Source organism: Cataglyphis hispanica, chromosome 1 (assembly GCF_021464435.1).
Source record: "Cataglyphis hispanica isolate Lineage 1 chromosome 1, ULB_Chis1_1.0, whole genome shotgun sequence".
Classification (NCBI taxonomy): domain Eukaryota; kingdom Metazoa; phylum Arthropoda; class Insecta; order Hymenoptera; family Formicidae; genus Cataglyphis; species Cataglyphis hispanica.
Genome location: NC_065954.1, coordinates 352,109 through 376,359, shown reverse-complemented (window position 1 = coordinate 376,359; position 24,251 = coordinate 352,109). Strand labels below are relative to the sequence as shown.

At 36.2% G+C, this 24,251-nt stretch overlaps 1 protein-coding gene and 1 pseudogene across 2 annotated transcripts; one reads left to right on the top strand and one right to left on the bottom strand.

Annotated features, from left to right (window-relative positions):
• Nucleotides 1-13,609: 13,609 nt before the first annotated feature.
• LOC126853380 (uncharacterized) lies at nucleotides 13,610-14,953 on the top strand (annotated as a pseudogene).
• Nucleotides 14,954-15,631: 678 nt separating this feature from the next.
• On the bottom strand, nucleotides 15,632-19,570 carry LOC126854579 (craniofacial development protein 2-like). Of its 2 annotated transcripts, none has more exons than XM_050601472.1 (3): nucleotides 19,318-19,570; nucleotides 19,186-19,229; nucleotides 15,632-19,087 (listed from the first exon to the last, which is right to left on the bottom strand). In XM_050601472.1, exon 3 carries the CDS (start codon nucleotides 18,795-18,797, stop codon nucleotides 18,042-18,044), a length of 756 nt encoding a protein of 251 aa, XP_050457429.1. In that variant the 5' UTR covers nucleotides 18,798-19,087; nucleotides 19,186-19,229; nucleotides 19,318-19,570; the 3' UTR covers nucleotides 15,632-18,041. The 2 variants fall into 2 exon arrangements, with proteins under 2 accessions (XP_050457429.1, XP_050457439.1); XM_050601482.1 differs by having other exon boundaries at nucleotides 15,632-19,045.
• Between the last annotated feature and the right edge of the window lie 4,681 nt (nucleotides 19,571-24,251).

Below are 24,251 nucleotides of genomic sequence, written 5' to 3'. Positions count from 1 at the left end.
ATTTATTTTACGAATTACTATTTCTTACATGACATGAACTATATTAACATATACATTGCGACGGCTTTTCTCTTCGCGGGCTCGGAGCGCGTCCGCCGTCGCGATCTCTTCGTCGCGCGGATGTTTGGTTGCGCCGGCGAACGGGAGTACGATTCGTCGGTCGGGAGATACGGGAAAAGGTCGCTCGTCGTCAAAAACACAAGGAAATCGAGGAATGGTTACACGCCGGGAAGGAACGGGATGGAAGGGGTTCCGCGCGTGCCGTGACGAAGCTTTAATACTCGCGAGAATTGCAATTGGGCACCAGATACGGTCTTGCACGTATCAATTTTCGTCGAATACGCGAAATAAGTGCGAAAAAGACGCGAAGAAAGTAGTCGATTTCGTCACGGGCGGACTAGCTCACCTAACGGTAGAGGGGCAGGGCGGATGTTGAACTTACGCGATATGGAAGCAAGAGGCCACACAGATAGAGCGACAAACACGTGAAAACGAAACTAAACTCGTCAAGCGTAACAAATAAATAACAGCTTTATTAATTTAGAAACGGTACGTCCAAATGATAAACAAAGATAAACGGAGTTATGCCCGATGTCGATAATTTTGCAGAAGCGAGACTGGGTGTTCGAAACGACTTAGCGCCACCGAAATTAAGACGCCGTTAAATCATAATCGGTCGGGCCGGGGCCCGAGCGCAATTATACCAGGTCGATTATCGGACCTCTCGTGGATCGATAATACTCCGCTCGCTGTTCGGATATGCTATCCAAGGACCACATGCATCCGGTGCACCTCTAACATGCACCGCGCAGACGTCGCTCCATACACTATTACGCATTAATCGCGAATTCACTCGATCGCTAATCCACTTCGAACGAGGCATTCGACATCCATAAACCGAATTAATTTCGCGCGAAACACACTCACACTCGACGACTAACCGACGACATACATGATCGCGAAACACACTCACACGGCACGACAGACTACTCACACATACCGGACTTAGACGCTAGACGGGCGACAGATTTCGCGACTATCAGATTACGCCGTATTATCGAACCGCGATCTCCAGAGAGACAATTTACGCTGACTCTACTGCACGATATAAATCGAATCCGCGAAACCAATGATCCAGACGCTTCGGGGCTCGCTTCGCTTGCAGACGTGGCCGTGTCACAATCGCAATTTCGCTAATGCTAACGCGATAAACACCAATAATTTCGAGCCGAGCTCGAACGCACAAATAACGCGAAATCGCGGCCACGACGGCAGAACGAAGGATTCCGAACGCGATCGCGCGTGGCTACTTTATAGCGGGATAACCTCATCGGTAACGACGCTCTTCCCTCGGGAATCCGGGGGCTCGGCAGCTTCCTCCCGTTCGGCCTCCCGAGATCCAGCCGCAATCCTTCCTCAACCTCGGTGCTCTCAGCCGGGATCACTCCTCGCTCTCGCTCACGCTTCACAAAATCGCTCTCGACTTTTGTTCTCGCCACGATACGTCTAACGCTTTCTCACGCTCGCGCCAGTCTGACCCGGGAGCACCGCGATCTAGAATCGGTAACGCCGGGCCAGCCGGGGATGCGCAGCCGGGGTGCGTGTTATCACAGCCAATCACGCGATAACACGCGAGGCCGCTGCCTGGCGGCACGCTCATTATCGTACCGGAGGCGCGCGCACCCCCGAGATCGCGATCAATATATTTTCCACGGGGCCCTTCGGAGAGGGCCTTGGGGAGTTCCGCCGGGATCTTGGAAACGAAGAACGCAATGGTGTCCCTCGCCGACCTCCTCTTTTTCCCGTCGTGTCTCGCGGCGATGAAACTCCTTCGGGATCCTTCGGGGCTCGTCTTCGCACGGTCCTGCGTCGAGGCGCGAGAATCCTCCTTGGCGCGCTTCTCGCCACGCTGCTGAATTCGATGGTTGATAATTCCTTTGCTGTTTTTCTTTCGTCCTCCCGAAGGTCCTCTTCCGAGTTGTTGTTATCTGGGTTTTTGTTGCGGCCGAATTCGTTCCTCCGGTAAGGCTCCCGTGTCGTATCGAAATAAGGAAATAATAACATAATTAAAAGATGAAATAAATCCGACAAATAACGCCCCTCTGGAGATTTCGGTACGGCTCTAATGTTTTGAGACTGGCGCGGATGCGTTTTCCGCGCTCAGCGATCGGAGAGGGATCCGGCGAACGTGCGCGGGACGGCAACGTCACACTATATATTTAACTAATATGGTAATACTAAATTTCGCTGTAATCAAAATGAGATCCATTTGAAAAAAATATTATGCATGAACATTAAGGAAAATGTATATTATTAGTTTAGAGTATAGTGGTTAGAATGAGACGATAATCATTCATTTTTCAATAATGCAATGTAAAAAAGAATATTGAAAAAATAAACTATTGCTGTGTTATTATAATGTATAATTTTATTATTATACAATTAAGTCAAATAATTTTCAAACATCTCATGAATTAAATAACGTAAATATCTTCATCATTTGTCACATGTTATATTACATATAAAATATCAGAATTAGAATTAATAGCAAACAATAGAATTAATAGAAATGTATAACTAATAAATAATTTAATCTCTTTACCTTTATACGAGTTGCAATGTTTCTTAGAAACTGTGTCTATTTTCAGATGTTTATTAGCGTAAGAAGAAAAATCAATATTTTCCTGTCTATTTTGTTCTATAAGAGCTTTTGAATAATGTCGAATAGGTTGCATAATTTGTGATGTGTTTTCACTATCACTTTCTGATCTGTACTGATAATTGTTACATCTGAATCATTTATATTTTCAATAACATTTACTTGGAATCCAGCAATATTTCCAACAAACTTTTCCAATGATTCATTTTTTTCAGCTGTGATTTTTTGCGTCTGTCGTGTGCCAGTAGTATTCGAATGTGTCTCACATGTTTTAAAGACAAACCACTATTTGATACAGAATTTTTCTTTCTGATGTTATATCTTACTTGTGGTGGCATGGGAAAAGGAGGTAAATATTTTTTAGCACAAACTTTATCACACATATCATTTCCACTACTTTTTTCTTCGTCATCACTTAGAATCTTTCGGGCATGTCTGCGACGTTTCAACTTTGCTACATTTGGGTCGCTATCAGTAGAAATATCTGATGTATTCTCTGCTATGAATAATTTTTTCATTGCTCTGGAAAAAGTATCTGCAACATTCATAAGTTTCATAATTAGTCTAAACAGAAAAGACATTATTTATAATTATGGTTATACATACAGAATTCCAAGTATTGAAATTCTGTATGTATAATTTTATATTGAAATGTTACAAACATATATATCGATTGCTATTAAAACAAATGAAAGTTTCATATTTCAATGATTTTCATATTTTCATCTAATATTAAACTATAAATATTTTAATAAATGTTTTACTTACAGAGCCTATGATTTTTACAATGGTAGATACCTTCCAATCTTGAGCAGATTCATACATACTTTTTACGGCATTATAATATTTTTTCCAATTATTGAATGGAAGCCAGAATGATTGTTCGTTGCTTATTAACCAATTTTTTGGAATCGTTTGCAAACCATCTTTAAATTCCAAGATATAATAATTATTTTATTTCTGGCGTAGTTACAAATAAAACAAACAAAGTATATGTATTACGACATGATAATTATTGTAATAGTTAAAGGTGTTTTAAGAAATCAAAATCTATGCATATCCTACATAAGTAAAAAAATTAATTGAGAACAGAAGCAATTCGACTCATCTATATTGACAAAAGAAAAGAGTTTAAGTTTTATTTGTCTCATATTTAAAGTTTACATTAAATATACATTTTAATAAAATAATTGGTTTTGATTATAAATTATTTTATATATTTTCAATGTATTGATTTTATAAAAGCAAAGTAGTACTGATTATTATCTGATTATTGATTTCAGGAATAAAACTTGTCGCGTCCTGTGCATTCATGTTTCTTTTTTAACGCATATCATAGCTAGTCAATGAAGTTGAACGAACTTCTTATTTTTTTGTTTGTTGGCTCCGGGCTTGCGCACGCTGATCCACACGGCCAAGTCGATGAGTAGTAGAGGAGTAATTTGGATAGAACTAGTAGCGATCTAGGAGTTAGATGTTTAGATTATTTCTTTTGAAGAAAGAGGCCAGACATGAGATGATTGCTGGAGATGGGTTGGAGAGAATCTTAAAGATATCTGGAGGAAGAGGTTTCTTGGTTTTTTTCTCGAGCTGCTGAAGTAGGTGAGGTCTGTGGAGCCGAAAATTGGTGCAGGTCCAGAGGATGTGGTCGATGTCTTGAAGAGGATGGCCGCACTCACAGGCGGGAGAAGAAGTGATGTTGCAGCGATAGAGACTGGCTTGAAGGTTGTAGTGGTTGCTCCTTATGCGGCAAGCGGTAGTAATTTTTTCGCGCTCGAGTCCTAGGTTTTTGAACCAAGGATGAGGAGAAGAGGAGGGGTGCAGGCTGAAATATTTTTTCCCTTTGAGATTTGCCTGAGCGATTAAGGTACAATTCGATGATGAAATATAACGAGTGAGAGCTAGTGAAAAGAAGTCACTGAGAAGTATGGGCTCTGTTAGTGGTTTCCCTGTGCGGATCTTTTAGCTAGAAGGTCAGCTGTTTCGTTCCCTAGAATGCGAGTGGCTAGGAATCCAGATAATAGAGATGGTGAGAGTCGACAGGTTGACTAATTTTAGTTTTCTTTTAATGTCGAGTATGAGATAATTTTGTTGATGGCGAGAATCAGTGAAAATGGTGGAGTTAGGGAATTGATTTGAGAAGATAAAGTCAAGATATTTGAGAAGAGCTAAAGTTTCGCCTGTGAAAACTGAGGCGTCGCCATCGATCTTGTATAAGAATTGGGTGTGGGAGATAGGAGAGTAGAAGGTGAGTTCGACGTAGTCGCTAGAGTCCGTTTTAGAGGCGTCAGTGTAGAAGCATTGACTTCCATGGATAAATTGGTAGTAAGTGGCCATGAAGATAATTTGTGGAACAGGGGCATTTCTTGATATCATTGACGATGTCGGGAGGTGTAAAGTATAAGTCGACTGCTGTGGGGGAAATGTCGAAGTTGTGTATATACACTGGCAACAAGTCGAAAGAGGCGATTTTGGATTTGTAGGGTTTAAATTTGTGGAAAGCGTTGTAGAGGACGAAGTTGGTCGAGATGTCAAATTGTTTGTTGTTTAGGAGGCTGATTTGCAAGTCGTAGAGTTTGTCTATAATTAAGTTGTCGCTATTAGCAAAACTTTTGATGATAAATTTGGACGCAAGGTAAATGAATCTGAATTTGAGGGGTCCGATACCTGATTCTGCGAGAGTGACATTAGCAGGAGTCGATTGCCGTAGACCCAAACATAGACGAAGAGCCTTCTCTGGATTTTTTCTAATTTTTCTAGTTGGGTGCAGTTGTTAATTCGGATATATGGAAAGCTGTATTCCATCGATCCTCGAATAAGAGATTGGTAAATGCTTAAGAGGAGATTGGGATTGGCTCCCCACCAGATTCCGCAAAGGGATTTGAGGATGTTGAGGAGTTTGGAGCATTTATTGGAAAGTGAGTCGATGTGTGAGTTTCCATGCAGTTTAGAGTCGAGAGTTATTCCCAGAAATCTGTGAGATGTGGATGAAGTGATAACGGAGTTTTACAGGTTGAGGGAGTAGGAGAGAGGGCTTTTTCTTCTTCTAGAGAAAACTATCAAAGCCAACTTGGAGGAAGATATCGAAAGTCCTTTAGCTTCGAGATAAGAGGCTAGTTTGTTTGCTGACTATTCTAGGGACTTGAGTGATTAATCGATATTCTGAGATCTGGAGTACAAGACAATGTCGTCAGCAAATTGCAGAATGTCGCATTTGTTGTTAAGAATCTTTTGGCATTTTGAGATGTAAAAAGAGTTGAAGAGAAGGGGACTTAAAATCGAGCCTTGGGGGACGCCTCTATAAGAAAATAGAGTATCTGAGATTTTCCCATTAATTATGAATTGCAGCTTTCTTAGGTGGATAAGGTTGTATATGAATTGGCATAGTTTGGGGGGGAGACCGAGTTCTATAAGGTCGTCAATGAGAATATTAGGGAGCACATTATCAAATGCCCCATTGTCGTCGAGAAATAGGCAAGCTGTTGGTTTGTTGAGAGCAAAGCCGATATAGATGTCCGATAGAAGAATACCTAAGTTATCATGACAGGATTTTCTTTTTCTGAAGCCGAATTGTCTCGAAGGAAGAAGTTTATTTTTTTCAATCCACCATTTAAGGCGAGATTTAATAAGTTTTTCCATAAGTTTGAGGAGGCAGGAGGTGAGAGAGATTGGTCTGAATTTGTTGGGTGAGTTTTTCGGCAGTAGGAAGACGATAGAATGCTGCCATGATTCGGGGAAGGCTCCCTCCTCGAAGATGTTATTGAATAAGGATAAGAGAGTGGTTAGATATTGAGATGGTAAGAGGGTCATTATTTTGTAATTGATGCTATCAATTCCTGGAGAGGATTTGGTTTTGAGATGTTTGATATGGTTGGTGAGTTCTGTAAATGAAAAGAGATTGCCAAATATGTTACAGGAAGTGGATTCGGGGAAGTCTGTAAGCGCGAGCTATTTCTTGAAGAGGACAGAAGGAGGACAAAGAGATGAAATTAGGGATTTGATGCCATCTGGGGTTTCATAATTGGATGGGTTTTGGAAGGATGGCATATTAAGATGCCTAGATTTGAAACGTCTGATCATTTTCCATAGGTGTTGTATGGGAGTATGTTCGTTGAGAAAAAGGCAGAAGTTTTTCCATCCTCTTCTTTTGGCTGCTCTTAGGGTACGTTTTGCGATTGCTTCTAATCTTTTTAGGTTGATGAAGTTAGATATAAAGGGATACGATCTGTATGCGGATAGAGCATTTTTTCGGTTGTAAGAGGCTGTTTCGCATTCATCGTCCCACCAAGGGGCAGGCAGAGTGGATCGCTTTGAAAGAGGTTTGTGCAGATTAGGATTGGAATTATGTGGACGGGAGAGATGCATAGGGAGTTGGTTAGTGATATGAGAGGTGAAAATGTTATATTTTTCTAAAGTGGAGTGGGAGTTGGATAAGGTTTCTGAGAGTGAGGAAAAGTTGAGATGGAGGTTCGAGATAAATTGTTTTTGGTCTTCCTTGTTCATTTTGATCTTGTGAGAGAAGAAAGTACGCCTTTTGAGTGAGCAGTTGATAGAGATGGAGATAGGAAAGTGGTCACTGAAAAAGAGGTCAGGGAGGATTCTCATTTCACACAGGCTATAGAGAGGGGGAGAGGCGAAAGCTAAGTCGATGACGGACTTGGATTGATTGGGACGGGATAGGAAGGTGGGGGAGCCGTCGTTAAGACAAGTAAATGAGTGATTGAGGGAAGAGGAGTGTAGAGCCGCCCCGCTACTGTCGATACGGTCAAAGCCCCATTCCGTGTGGTGACTATTGAAATCGCCAATTAAAAGAGAGGAGGAGAAAGAGTTGCAGAAGTTAAGTAATTCTTCCCATTCCAGAGAGCGGAGAGAGGAGTGGGGAAATTTGTTGATGGATGTAATCTGGAGGAGTTGGTTGTCCATTTGAATGGTAACCGATTGACTTTCGAGTTTGGAAATTGTGGGCTTCTGTCTAGGATTTTGAAGGGGATATCACGTCTGATGGCTAAAGCAAGCCCTCCAGAATTGCGAGAGAGGATATCTTTTCTAAAGATGTAAAAATTTAGATAAGAAAGAGTAGAGTTTGGGTTGAGCCAGGTTTCGGACAGCGCGATGATATCGTAGTTACCTTATTGAGCGAAGAGAATCGACTTTGTTTGAGATCGAGTGACAGTTCCATTGTAGTAATCTAATGGAGGAAGGATTCGAGGTTGGAGACTTACTAGGTGAAGGTATGTTGATTGGCAAGATCGGGTGTGGGAGAACTAGGATTGATTAGGTCGTGGAGGATTTTCATGACGTCATCATAGAGGCTGAAAGCTTTTTTAGGAGCGGAGAAATTTTTTCCATGATCAGTTTTATGAGAGGGATGAGAGAGGTAAGCGATATCTGATGGTCGGGAGAGGAGGTACGAAATTGGAAGAAAGAGGGGGAAGGGGTGGGGGAAGAAGGGTCGTGGGGAGGGGATAGGGAAGGAACGAAGGAGGAATTCAGAGATGTATCATAGGGAGAAGATGAAGAAGGAGGATATCGTCCGTTGGGAGCTATTAGAAGAGAACTGGGGGAGAAATGTCGGTTGGGGTTGATATTTGAATAAGAGTGGGTGGAATAAGGAGGAGATGGGGATGGTAAGGGAGTGTAGGTGTTAGAATGAAGATGAGGGAAGGAAGTCGAGAGGAGGGTGGATCTATTTGGGTGACTGTGGTTGGGATTGGGGAAAGACGTCTTTTTATGGGTGGAGTTGGTAGCCTCTGCATAAGAAGGGGGTGTGAGGAGAGAGGGATAGGGTTGGTCCTAGGAGAAGGCTGAGCTGGGAAGAGCATGTCGGGGGTGGGAGAGTTGTTGAGTTCAGGAAACTGTGAGAGATCAAGGTAAGAATTGGTTGGAATGTTATTGCTACCACGTACGATTTTCCTAGCTTCGATAATAGGGATGTTTTTGTGTGCAGCTAGTTCTAGGATTTTCTTTTGGGTGAACCATTCGAGACAGGATGGATCGTTTGTCTTATGGAGACCCTTGCAGTTGATGCATGAGGGAGGTTGGTTGCTTTTAGGGCAAGGAGTGTCAGTGTCGTGAGATTTGTCACCGCAAAGGGAATAGCGGGGACGGCCTCTGCACTGAGATTTAATGTGACCATAGCGATAGCAGGAGTAGCAAAGTGAAGGTTTAGAAATTAGCGGGGTAACTTCATATCTGACCATGAATAAGTAGAGATGCTGTATTTTTTGACCCTTGAAAGTAATTGAAATAGATTTGGATGGAGAGTAACTCACTACTTTCGATGATGGATCAATAATTTTCCTGTTGAGCCTCCGCACAGAGGAAATCCGAAGAGGGCAGTCAATTCCTTTCTTAATATTATTTTCAGTCAGTTCGAGTGTGACGTTTCTAATCACTCCTTGTCTCGAAACTCTGTAAGAGGGAATGTAAACTATTAGATTTTTGGATTTTAGGATAGGATTGATAATTAAGTTATTGGCTGCTTCACGAGAATTAAGGACTGAAATTTTAGAGAAACCAAGCTTCCTGATTTCTATAATATCTTTTTTTAAGGTGATACTGAGGAGGCGGCCCACTATTAAGGGATGTAGGGAGGTGTTGACCTCTCCTGAGGATATGATAATGATTTCGAATGGTCCGTGGCAGTTGATTGAGTATCTGTTTTTTAGAGCCTCGTCAGGAAGTAGTTTAGACGTGTTGACTTTTTTGTTTGAGGATGTGTCTTCGTCTTCATCTTGTTGTCTTTTCTGTCTTTTGAGGGTCTTGGAACTAGGTATTTTAGCCTCAGCGGTGATCGAGGGATGGCTTTTTGGCAGTTGATCTGGCTTAGGTAGCTGCTTTGAGGAGATTTCAATTACAGGGTCCGTGTCCATTTAATTGTCGCTCTCATTGGGATTTTCGGGTAGAGGAGAAAAATTGCTTGAAATGAGATTCAACACCGCCTCCTGGGTTTCCGCGTCGGTGGCATTGAGGTTAGCTGGCTTGCAGGGGTGCCCTTTTGTTTCTCCAGGGTCCGGAGGGGGAGGCATGATGGCATTAAGGTCTTGCCGTCAAGAATAATGTAATGTAGGAATGTAAAATTACAAAAGTGGCGAGAATATGAGGTAATGCAATATGGCTGGACGCCGAACAAAGGCTCAAGGCGTAGAACGCCGTGTTTGAGGGAATAACTTGGTCGACGCATTGAAACTTGAGTATGATGAAACACTTTGGAAAGAATATAAAAGCTCTGAGAAGAACTGATGTAAGAAAGCAATAGATATTGCAAAAGTTAACTCGAAACTGACTATCAACTAAGCACGCGATGATATCACTACGGTAGTCCGAGCGAAAGTCCGAAGTTGGACAAACAAATGTGCAATCGATACCGGTAATAAGTATAAAGCGAGGAGCACACACTTTTGCATAAGCACATAACCATAAACATAAAAAAATTGATTGGCCCACAAATATATGCATAAGGAAATGAACCAATCAATTTCCTTCTGCTTATAGTTATGCAAAAGTGTGTGCTCCCCGCTTAAAGATTCGTATATGAGTGAAAATCTTTATAAGGTCTAGCTTTACTATTAAAACACAATACCTTGATATATTCGTTACATAATTGATGATATTTTTATAAGGCGATCGAATATATTAGACAGTTTACTCGGTTTAGTACGTTACTCATTGTCAGGCTAGAAGGATCCCGATTGACCATGTAGCGATTGACCACAGCATCCTCTGATTGGTCAATCGTAATATTCATAGTGTGATTGAGCAATCGAGATTGGCTGTGGGCAACATGGCCAATCGGGATCCTCCTAACCTGACAATGAGTAACGTATTAAACCGTCTAATATATTCAATTACCTTGAAAATATCATATCAAACAAATCCCAACAGAGAGAGTTCTCTGTTAGAAGCGTAGTAGTATTGTTGAGCACATTAGTCTAATTGTAACCTAGGCAAGACTTGTATAATTGATGGTCTAATATTGATATTTTTTTATTTATAAAAAGTGAGTGTTTATCACGTGCAACCTGACTTTAAAGATGTAGAACACATAATATCTTTTCTTTTTCACAAAATATGAATTAGTGACATATTAAACTAACCTTACTTGAAAATATAATATGTAAAAAAATGTGTAAACATGATTATTTTTTAAAATTATTTCTGTATATATTTTATGTATAAAAATACTTATATAGCACGCCTATAGCACTTAAACAAATCTTCTTTTATTTTTAAAAGACATCACTGATTTGGAAATGAATAAAAGAAAATTAAAAGCTGTGGCTGAAATCTCAAGATGATAATTTCGTCGGCGTGTTGACAATGCTGTGACGAACATAATGGACAAAGTCAATTATGAAAGTAAGATAATTTTTTATTGTAACAAACGATTTTTATTGATACTATTAATGTAATTTATATTTTAGTGAATTTCGGTTTAAAAACTTTATGTACTTTATAAAAAAATTGATTCGCAAAAGCGAAAAACCGTTACAACAGCTTTTTAATCGTTGCAATGAAATTAAACACAACAACAATGATAAGGAGCAAAATATCAGAATTTTTGATAAATTAATACCTTTAGAAACTTCTGCTTACAATAATGTTGTAACAGATGGATGTAAAAGTCCTTTATACAAGAAAATAGTTTGTAATAATTTTACACTTTCAATTAATGAATGTGCTAATAATAGCTGCGGTTTAAAAGATGGTAGTATTGTAATCGTTCAGGAAATAGTGTGGCATATATAATTCAATAATTTTGTGATAATATGTGCGCGAATATGATGTGGACGCGCGAGTGAGCGTGCCACGGAAAGTTAAGTGCGAAGTGAGACGGACAACGGACGGACACACCCGCGAGTATCGCAACGCGATTAAGTCTTGAACAATGCACACTAAGTATGTACTAGTCACACGACAGATTACGCGTGTCACACGACTGTAATCGTAATTCGCACGCGGCGGATGAACAGCGATATATCGTCTGTCTCGGAATAACTCCGGTCATACAACGGCACTGAAATATATGAATATTTCTCCACGAACCCAAATTTCTGTTATCACTAGGATAGCGTGCACACGTCGATTGTTCTTAGCGGACTGCGCCGAGTTCGGCCGTCGGCTCACTTTTATGAAGTCGCCGCCTTCTCGAAGGATCCAGAAGGCTCCCGAAATTTGTTCATTTCCGCCGACCGTTTTTATGCGACTTGTTTGTCACAATTTCATCTTGGATCCTTCGAGAAGGGCGACAGTGTTTATTGATGCCGCGCGTTTTCGCTCGGTCACAAAAACGCCGCCTCGCATCACGCGCGCGGCGACGACGCGGTCGCGCGGCAACTCCATGCTGAGTTCGAGATGGAATGACAGTTTCGAACATAATAGGAAAGAAGTTTCTACGAAAAATGAATGTTTATAATATTTCTTGCGCATCTAATTTGCTAGACACTTATATTGTTTTAGAATCAGCGTTATCGGAAAACAGAATGTGGTTATTGTCTGAAATCAAACAAAAATTTTTTAAAATGCCATATGATAAAATGACAAATATGTTATCGTTTCATTACTACATAATGAAAATTATTAAATAAATAGAAATCTTTGTAATTTATATTGCATTTTTCTTGTACTTACCCCCTTCTCTCTCCCTCTCTCCCTCTCCCCTCCCTTTCTTTCGCTCTGAAAATTAATATAATTCTGATAATACAAATATCTAAAACACATCGTAAAGACGTCCATCAGATGCTTAGATATTTCTCACATAATGTTTTAAATTTTTATGTTGTTTGAAAACGTGAATATTGGAAATGTTTGAGTATCTAAATTGACATAAACTTATATGTTAAAAAGTCCAAGATATTTGCAAAACCCTAATTTCATTCTAATCTTGTTGCACTCTTTAATTCCAAATCATTCACTGTGTGTGCAACCTTTTTTGTAAATAAAAGGCTATTTAAAATATTAAAAATTTTAACATCCTCTGGATGTCCTCTAGACGTCTTTTCAACATGCTTATTTTGTTATAGATATATATATAATAATGTGTGATCTACGAAAGATATCTTGTCATATCCCTTGATTTTGCATAAGATATCTTATTGGAATATACTGGATGCTTCTTACTGAGTCATCTCTGGGATTGCATTTGAAAATCTGGGACAATTTGGGATATCTTCAGGATAAATTGTGCTGTGTGGGTGCTGATAGTTTCCAGTCAGTCAACTTTAATCTATTATCCTACTATTATTTGAAACACCCCCATAATATCAATATTAAGTAAGATTTATAAATCCCATGCAAAATATACACTACTGTTTATTTAAACCTGACTTAATCTTGCAACATTTTGTTCTTTTCCCCGAAAATCCATCGTTGTCGAACGTTTATGGTGCTCTTTGGCGACATTCGACCTCTTTTCTAAATCTTCTCTATCAGAAATTTAGAGTCATAATATGATCAAGTGTTGATATTAAATAAAAGACTTTATTTCTTACACAATTCTCATAATGAATTAATTCGATCTAACTAACATTCCATTATTTAGTCTCCACAAATTTAGTATTCTTAATTTTTATTATAATATTCCTTTTCAAATCTTAATTCTTTAAATTCTATTCTTTAAACCTCATTAACCTTCGAATTACATATACATAGTTGCGCTTATATCCCTAAATTACCTAATGAAACCTCTTAGTAACCAACTAGTTTCGCGCCTATGTCATTCTCCTAGATCTATTAAGTTAGTCCTAGCTCTCGACGTGCCTGGGGCGCTGCGTTCCGTAATTCACTGCCAGTACTGGCAGCGCTGTGAAAGTCGTTCCAAAATTCACTACAGCGCATTGTGACAGCGCTGTAAAAGAAAAATGACGTCATAAGTTTTGTCGTCACTTCCTGCTGTGGCTGCTGGATAGATGCAGTAGTTACAGTACAATATGACGAAGCAATTGGCAGAATTGGAAAGGATCATTAACCTTTTATCAATAGCTACGCGAAGAATGGCAAAAGATAAAAAAAATAACATTGATTGATGCGGAGACTAATATTTCATATGAAATAATAATAAATGAAGAAGATGCAGAGAAAGTGTCAAGAGGCAAGAGTAAGGTTTTTTTAATACTTATATTAATTATGTATATTATACTTGCATTAATGTGTAGAGAAATAAAATTGTTGCAGATATGGTATTTGCACAAACTTTACTTTTACAAGTAAAAAGATATGCTCAACGGGAATCAATACCAAAACAAACAAAAGGTATTCTTTTTTACTTTCTTATATTGTAGATTTTATTAAAAACTTGGAAAGAACTTAATCTTGGAAAGAATTTAATCATGCATTAATAATAACGATTGTTTTTGAAAAATTTGTGAACGCTACTGAGAAATAATCAATAATATTTTTACAGAAGACAATGAAGATGCCAATAATCTTGGATTCAGTCAATTAAATAAAAACCATAAGAAAACATTATTACTAAAAAGTTTTATTAGGTAAAAATATTAATATTTATACAAAAATTATTTATAGAAAATAGCGGTGAAAATAGTGAATGTGGTTTAGGATCACACAACTGGAATTGTGCAGAAACACTTTTATTAATTTTAAAGAATTCCATTTATAAAGAAATGGAAAGTGATTTTACATCAAGAAAAGTGAAACAGAAACACAAAAACAGTATTGGAATAAAGTTGCACAAATGATGCAGGCAAAAGGTATAAATATTAATGCTCAAAAATGTTGCACAAAATATCAAACGTTAAAACGAACCTACCATATGATAAATGATCATAATCGTAAATCTGGTAATTCAAGAAAAACATGGGAATTATAAAGTGTGTTTTTTTTAAATTTATAAAATATACATTATATATATACTTATTATTGTTTTAATAAAATCATTTTTCTAACTTTTTTTGCACTTTATAGGTTATGGATGAAATGTGTAAAAGCAAACCATGGATGGATCCATTGGCTGTAGTAGACTCAAATATTGAAATGTCTGAAATGTCTGAAGATGAAAAGGAAAATAGAAAAGAAAAAACAAGTAGGAAAGCTTTTTGTTTTTAATTGTGTTCCAATAAACTATTTTTAATTGTGTTTGAATAAACTATAGACGTTATTATGTTTTTTTTAGATTCAAAGAGAATGATTAATCATATTTTAGAAGAATATATCAAAAATTACCTTAATGAAAAAAAATTGGAACGTGAAGCTGCAGAAAAGAGACATTCAGAAAAAATGCAAATTTTGAATCAGATGGAAAATTTGTTGCAAAAGATAGTTAACGATCAAAATTGATATTACTGGAAACTGATTATACATTTAAGACTGTTAAAACTGTGATTGTACATTTAAGACTGCTAAAAGTGTGATTATTAGTTTAGTTTTGTTGTTTAACTAAAATATTTTTTTTATTTATATTCCAAGATTATTAACAAAAGATTACCAAAAATTATTAACAAAGAATATGTTCATTTAGCTAAATAAATGTTACTAAAGTTTAATTTAAGAGATAAAAAATAATTTGTTTAAAAAAGAAAAGGTTCAAATAATATATAGTTTAGGAAAGTATATAGTTTTGTTGTGTATAAAGAAAGATGTAAAAAGTTAAAACTGAAAAAAGATAAAGGCTGTAACTATTTGAAATAAAGATAAAATTTATTATACAAAAATATTTTATTATTTTATAAATATTATATATACTATTTACATTTATTATTTACATTTTTATTATAGTTTATATATTTCCATGCATTAATGAGTACATAATTGTATTTCGTTTCTCTATTCCTTGATTTTTTCTTTCAATGTTGTCAATATCATTATGTAAAATAAATTGTGGTTCATTAACTATAAATGGAATTTCGATGAAATCTTTTTGTAATATACAAATATTGTGCAAAATGCAACACACAATTATGTATTTTGCTATCAAATCTGTTTTGATCATAGGTAACTTATCTAATATGCTGCGGAATCTACCTTTGAGTAAACCAAATACTCTCTCTATCATTATTCGATCTTGTGCATGACACATATTATATTTTACTTGAGATTCAGTTAGATGCCCATTATTTTTCTTCTTCTTCTTCTTAGTCGTTTACCCGTTTCGGGTATCGTGACATCATGAGGCTTTGCATGATATCTCCTTCCGTCCTTCTCGATCCGCGGCCATTCTAACACACCGACCGAAGGACAGATCTGTTATATTGACAATGTGATCAGTGTATCTGGTCGGTGACCTTCTTCAACCTCTGGAACCCTCGACCTTACTCTGAATTGTCAGCTTTTCAAGACCGTCTTTGCGGATTACGTGCCCGAAAAAGGTTGTAATTCTTTCCAAAACAAGACATCGTAGTCGTTTTTTTATGTGTAGTGTTTTATGTATGTATAGTTTTATGTGTAGTTGATCTAGGACTGATTTGTTCTTTTGGCGATCCACGGTATACGCAGCATCCTCCTTCAGCAATGCATCTCGAAAGCATCTATGGCACGTTTGTCAGTCTCTTTTAGTGCCCAACATTCCGCTCCGTATAAGAAAACCGGAAAGACGAGACTCCTTATAAGTCTTATTTTGGTTGAGATTGTAATATCTTGGCTCTTCCAAATTTTTGTTAGATTTGCTAGATTGGCATTTTTGACAATAGCTATCCTTCTTTTAATTTCTTCAATACATCCACCAGTATTTGTGACCAGTGATCTGAGATACACAAACCTTTGAACAACATCTATATTGTTTATTTGTTTGAGCTCTGTACGATTATTATTCGGCCTGTCCACAATCATTATTTTGATTTTGCTTCTGTTTATTCCTAGGCCAGCTTCAAGACTCGCTTGCTCGACTCTTTGCAGGAATGTTGTCAGCTTCTCTTTCGAACAGGCAAAGAGAGTGGTGTCGTCAGCATACCTCAGATTGCTGATTTTCTTGCCACCGTCCCACTCCTCGGTTGCTTTCCTTATGATATATTCACCATAGATGTTAAAAAGTATGAGGCTGAGGACACAACCCTGCCTCACACCCTTGCTAACATGAAATTGCTAGCATTCTGTCAGTTGTCCGTCCATCTTTACTCGTGCGGTGTTATTCTCATAAAGATTCATTATTAGAGTAATGAGGTGTGATGGAGTTCTCATTTCAAACAGGAACTGCCACATCTTTTCCTATCGAACGCAGTCAAAGGCTTTGCTGTAGTCTATAAAGTAAATATACGTTGTGATGTTATATTCTCTTGATTTCTTAATTATCTGTCGAACATTCAAAATCTGTTCACGCGTTCCGCGACCCGAGAAAAAACCTGCTTGTTTTTGAGGAATTTCTGGTAAAAGGTATGGCTTTAGGCGTTCGAGAATTATTCGCAGCATGACTTTACTTGGGTATGATAGCAGAGCAATAGTACGGTAGTTTTCGCAGATATCCTTCGGCCCTTTCTTGTGCAGAGGTATATATACAGACGTTGTCCAGTCCTCAGGTTAGATACAGGTATTTCATATTTTCTGACATATTTTGTGGACAATCTCAATTCCTATTTTCTCTATGGCCAGTATCATTTCGATTGTTACATCATCGATTCCTGTTGATTTGTAACATTTTTATTTCTTTATTGCTGCCACAATTTCCTCTCTCATTATCTCGGGCTCATTATCTATGTGCAGAGTTATCTGTACTGCATGATTCTCTTCCTGCGTTCCTTCGTGCGTCATTTGTTGCTCACAGTATGTCTTCCAACGCTTCAGAACGTCTTCTTCCTTCGTTAATAAGACTCCGTCCTCTGTCTTTATATCAATATATTTTGGCACAAAAGCACGAGTTAACTGCTTGATTTTTTTAAACATGTCACGAGTTTCATTTTTATACTTGTGTTGTTCACTTTCCTGACACATCTCATTTAAATATTGGTTTTTGTCTTTCCTACACGATCCTTTGATGTCTACATTTAGGTCTCTGTATTTGTCTACCTCGCTTTGATTACTTAATTCCCTTGATTAAGGTTTTTGCGTTCTTGTATCTTAGTCCAAGTATGGTCAGTGATTCATATCTTTCTGCGTTTTTCTCTTATGTCCCTCACCTGTCTAGCCGCATCGTGAAGAGCGGCCTTCGTCTTCATTCACAGGTCATTCGCCGAATCCTCCTGCTATTTTCTAAGTTTCTCCAATTCTTGTTTTGCTGTGATTTGAAATACGGTTATGTTTTAGATACCATTTAGGTTGCTTATATTTCTGTTGCCGTACCAGCCGCAGTTTCATCCTAAGTTCGGCTTCCAGAAACTGATGGTCACTGTTACAATCCATTCCCGGGATAGGTTTTAACATCTTTTATCACTGTTCTCCAGCGAGACTTGATTAGTATATAATCAATCTGATTTCTATATCTCTCTCCTGGTGATCTTCAAGTGTAGAGACGTCTAGGGTGATGCTTGAAACCTGTATTAGTTATGAACAGGTTGTTGTCTGTGCAAAAATGTAGTAGGAGACGTTCCCCTCTCTCGTTTCTTTCTCCTAAACAATATCTGCCAACAACGGTGCGTAGATCATCATCCTCAGTAATTTCTCCAATTTTAGCATTGAAGTCCCCCATTATGATAGTTATTTCCTGATTTGACAGATCTCCCAAAGTATTCACCAGTTCCACGTAGAAAGTTTCTATTTCTGTGTCATCCGTCTCGCTAGTTGGCGCATATATTTGCACTATATTTATGTTCACAGGTTTAGCTTCAAAGCTTATCACTATAATGCGATCGCTGATTGCTCGATATTCCTTGACAGCATTTCTATGCTGTTTATTAACCATTATCGCAACTCCATTCCTCGACATATTTTCATGGCCGGAAAAATAGATGTTGCTATTGCTAGACGTAAAATGTTCACGCCCGGCCCAGCGGGTTTCGAATAGTCCCACTATGGAATAAGAGGTTGCTTCTCTTTCCACAATTGCCAGCTTCCCGGCCTCTCGCAATCCTCGAACATTCCATGTGCCTGTCTTTTGAATGTTCCATAGATTCATTCCAGTAGTTGATTTTCCATGGGATGTCTGGTTTCCTACATCTTTATGGCCGGTCACCCATTTCACACTGCCAGGCCCGGACCGCAGGCAGCGCCAATTGCTAGTTGGATCGCCAAGCGCACTCATCACATCATTACTCATATTCGTACCTCATGATTCTTGAGGCGAGGTAGTACGCAGTGGGGCCCCGTTTCCTTCTGCGTAGTGAAGTGGAGTATAGGGTGGGAGTGAGGAGTAGTAGGTAGGATTATGAGATTGGGACATTCTTCGCTCCGGGCTAGAGTATGTAGGAAAAGAAGCTCGCGTGTGCAAGGTCGCTTCCCTGAGGTAGATCTGTCCCCCACCGGGATCGTAGAGGCGTATCTACCCGCTACACACAGTTCCATTATCTTTAAAAGGAACGCAATAATCAATTGTATATGCTGCATCACCTAATATATGACGGTTATCATAAATGTAGTTTTCAGTACATAAATCGTAAACTTCTGATAATTTAAAAACTCTGGCATCATGCACCGATTCCACTTACCCAGTATAACAATGCATAAATTTTAGGTCAGAATCACATATAACCTGAAATCATGCATACATATATCATAAAAATTATATTGTATGTATCTAAAAAGCATAACTTTTAGTGCAATTAAAACAACAATAATACCTGTAATTGAATTGAGTGATAGCCCTTTCTATTGATGTATGCTTCAGGATGAATCTTGGGTGCTGCGATACGTATATGTGTTTCATTGATAGCTCCAATTACCTTTGGGAAACCACATTTGTCTTTTACAATATTCCATGTTTGTTCTGCTTCTTCTCTTGTCGGCCACTTAATAAACGTATAAAGAAATGAATAGAGAGCATTGACAACTCTTCAAACAGCTCTCCATGCTGTTGCTTTATCAATATCAAAGCGATCATTTATGCATAACCTATAACCTTTAATAATATAATATTTTGTAATCTTCTTTAATAATACAATAATATTTTGTGGTATTTTATAACAAAAAGCTCTTAAATAGATTATGATTATTGTTAACGTACGTCAATTCTTACCTATAAGAATTAGGCGTACCTATCACCCAAAGAGCAAATAATAATTGCTTTTCAGGAAAGATTAAAAATCTACCAAATTTTCCATTTCTTTCTAGTAAGAGCGTTATTAATTCTAATATAAAATAAAATGTACTTCGACGTAACCTAAAAATGTATTATTATGTATTAATTACGTATTATTAGTATTATAAACATTATTATATTTATAAAGACTAAAAGATTATTAAAATTTACCGAAAATAATTTTTGAAATCCATATCTGTGTATTGAGATACAGTCTTCTACGTATTTCTTACATCGAATTCTTGGCACATAATTTGTTCTTTATCCTTTTAATATTGCCACAAGTTCCTCTAATCCATCTGAATCACTGTCAGATTCACTGGAGGTACTTGTTTTCACGATAATCTGTACAATATTATTAGTAATAGTTATTATAGCATTTTCCATATTTTATTTTTTATACGCAACCGATATATGTTCATATTTTTATTGTCAAACTGTACAGTACTCAATCTCCGTTCCGTTTGTGCATTTTTGAAAACGGAACATCTGTATCAGCGCGCTGCAATGATATCATGTTTATAGCGCTGGCAGTGAATTATGGAATATAGACGGGGTATAGCCGGTGGAAACAGGTTGCCCTATAAAAGTAGAGAGCAATCTTTTTCTCACTAACTGAGGTATAGAGAGAAAAAGAGCGTCGCTGAGACGTAACAATACAAAGGCGAGCGCCGATGTCCGGCTGCTTTATAAACATTATAAACAAATAGCGTATATTGCACGTGCGGTCTGAACGTTGAGAATTTTTTCTAGGAAGAACCGTCTATCGGCGCAGGTATGAACAAAAGACGAGAAAAGGAAAGAAAGAGATGTAGAAATAATTAATACTTTTTAATATTAATACAATTTTTCACGTGCATGCAACCATTAGCGCTATCCCTCTCTATCGCACCGTCTTACGAACGCGCTATCTTTCTCCCACTTGAACGCTATCTCTCTCTCTCTCTCTAACGCATCGCTTTACGAACGCTTCACGCTATCCTTCTCTCACATATTGAGAATCTTATTAGCTCTATCCTTCTCGTCCACGTAAACGTCTATTCTTTTCCTACACATTATAGATGCCCTATCCCTATCCCACTATGTATGCTATCTCTCTCTTACGTCCACGAAAAACCACATCGCGCTATTCTTCGTCCACCGATCGCGCCACAGTTACCTATCTTATCTATCTTACATGTAAGGAAGGGAAGCGAAAGAAATAGATAATCATTTTTTTTTTATTTTCTTTTAGCACATTTATTTATTTATATTACCATACATCACCTCGTTTCAAGGTTTCACACAAAAGTTCATCCACAGCATAAGCTACTAATTCGCAATCTATAATAGATGTTTTATCACAAACGTCCCGCAAAATTTTGATCTTCTCTCATGACACTAGGCATATTACTTTGCAAACACCGAACAAATTGATCAAAGCTCGCATTTACGTCTTCTATATTCTCATATAATTTTAAATATTCGTGATTTATGCAATGTTCAAGTTCAAATAAAAATAATATAGTTGCTGGTTTCATGTATAAGCAAGAATCGTCTACTGTAAGTTTAACAACACTTGTATCATGTATTTTAACATGTTCCATTACTAGATATTCAATTCTTAGCGACGAAGTATTCGACTGCAGGAATCGCTCAATATCGATACGTCTTTTGATGAACATTTCCCACGTTTTATGAGGTATTATTATAAACATGATTTGAAAATTTTATCGTACAAAATCTGTTCCATAAACAGATATATTAATTTTTATTTTATATATTATTTTTTTAAGTTTATTTTACACATAAAAGTAAAAATTAATATCTATATATATATATGTATATAATTATATATATATATATATATATATATATATATATATATATATGAATATATATATATGAATATATATAAGAATATATATATATATATATATATATATATATATATATATATATCAATGTTTTTTTGCATAATTATATTGCATAATTGTATTATATTTGTTTATTATTAAATTATAAATAAAATAATTAATTATTAAAAAAGCTGTTTTCCAAACTTTTCTAAAACATAAAACTCATATTCCTTGTTGCTTTCCACTTACACGTGAATGTTGAAGAAAGACAAAAATTTTAATGTAAATAATTTTTAATGCTTTTGATTAAATGGAAAGCATTACTGTCGTATTAACGATGCGATTTTTGACCGGAAATAAGTTAGCGCTGGAGGTTCATATTTTTTAATAATTAATAATTCAAACGATTGTTCTTTAATTGCTCCGTCAAAATCCACAATTGCTCCCATTTTAAAATTAATATTTTTTTAAATATTTACAAAAAACAAAATAAATTATTTTTACACAAAAGTATATTTTCAATAGTTTTTTGCAACTATATGCAGCATAAAACGATTGCTCCTTAATTGCTCTATATTGCTCTATCATTATTTTTATGATTTATTGCATTTTTTATCAAAAATTTACAAGTTAATCATTTCCCAAGCGACGCCGCTGCCATCTATCGGCTGTCTATCTCAACTACATGATTCAGCAGCCAACGGCGAGAATATTCAAACATCTCAAAAAGTTTAATCAATATTTCATGTTGATTTTTTGGTAGAATAATTGCTCCTGGCTTGCTCTATTTTAATATTCAAAATTTTTTCACTTGTATAATTAATTTTTTATGATATATTAGCAAAAAACCAATTATTTTCTTGAAAAAACATATTTTTTGTAGTCTATTGCAAGTATATTCAACATAAAATGATTGCTCCTTAATTGCTTTATATTTAAGACCGTTTTGAGTGTAGTCTTATGCGTTGTCTACAATAGTAAGCTTTAAGCGTAAGAAATTAATCAATCAATTGAATGTAAGAAAAATAATTGAATATGATTGGTTAATTTTTTACGGTTAAAGATTAGACTTTTTGTAGTGTAGACGCATATGTCTTCGTTAACTTGGATCTACAATAGGTGTAATAAACTTTAAGCCGTAAGAAATTAACCAATTACACCAATCACAGTTAAATTTGCGAAGAATGCTCGAATATAATTTGTTAACTTTTCACGGCTTAAAACTATACCTATTGTAGACTCGGACTTACGTGTTGTTCGTTGCCGTCCTTAGACAGATCCAAACATGTTTCAACACGTTACAATCAAACTTTCTTATTACGTTGTTAGAATGCTTGAATGTGATTGGTCAATTTGCTTATGACCTTAGGTTACTTACGATTAAGGCCGAATCTACAATAGGTATAAGCCTTATGCCTATATCAGATTACTCATTGAAAATTGAAGATTGAAGATTGAAGATTGGTATTTGACTAATCAGAACAAAAGAAACTAAAATTTCTTTGTTCTGATTGATCAAAATTCAATCTTGAATCTTTAATTTCAATCTTCAATGCGTAGTCTGATACGGGCTTTAAGAGATTTAGGGATTTATCGATTCGTTATTAAAATTTAATAGAATTATTTAGCAGGTTTTAACATTATATCCAAGATTAGAGATTTTCTATTAAATAACCGATTTTAGGTTGAAGACATTTAATTAAAGGGGGAAATGAAAAAAAAAAATCGTATTTTTTGTGTCATATTCTGTGCATTATATCTTAATATATATAAATTCAACTTGCTCCGCTATTACACACGATATCAGATATAATAATTTTTATATTAAGTTTTTCTTTTTTTGTACTTTAGATATATATTTTTAAAAATATTTAAATATATATTTAAAAAAATATATTTTATATAAGAAATTCTTTGTGCAACTTCACAATGGAATAAAGTCTCTTGATAGACTGACCTGGCATAATATACTAAATTGACATCTGGATGCAAAATTTCTTAGCAAGAAATTACTAAATCTTTTTTGTACATGCAAAGATTTTGAGAACATTGATGAGGGATTTCATCACCTTTAAGATATAATCAAAAATGTCTTATATAAAAATGTATATAAAGTATATTAGGAAGAATCCATTATTATATTTTTTATCACACAATTTATATAGTTTTATTTATATAAGTTAGATTATAATTTATATATTATATTATTTGTCTTTTTATGAGATAATAATTAGAGGTTAATTTTGGCATTTTGAGAGTTTTTGGCACAACATGATTTAAAAGTTCTCTTCAATATTGAAATGGTAATGCAAGTCAATGTAAATTAATATAAGTGTAATATAAGGTACATATACATATAGGAAAACCATCACCGATAATATTACTCAGACATTATATAATCATAACGTAGTATTTAATAGTATGTAAATGCATTTTAATAAAATGTATAAACATGTACAATAAATATGTATGTAGCAAATCATATTTTATATATCAATAAATGAAAGATGAAATGTGAACATGTATATTCTTATTTTAACATAATTATAATATGAAAGGGAAAAATTATTTAAAATCACTATATATCTGCGTTATTTTATTTATTAATAGTAGATATATTATCATTATAAATATATGA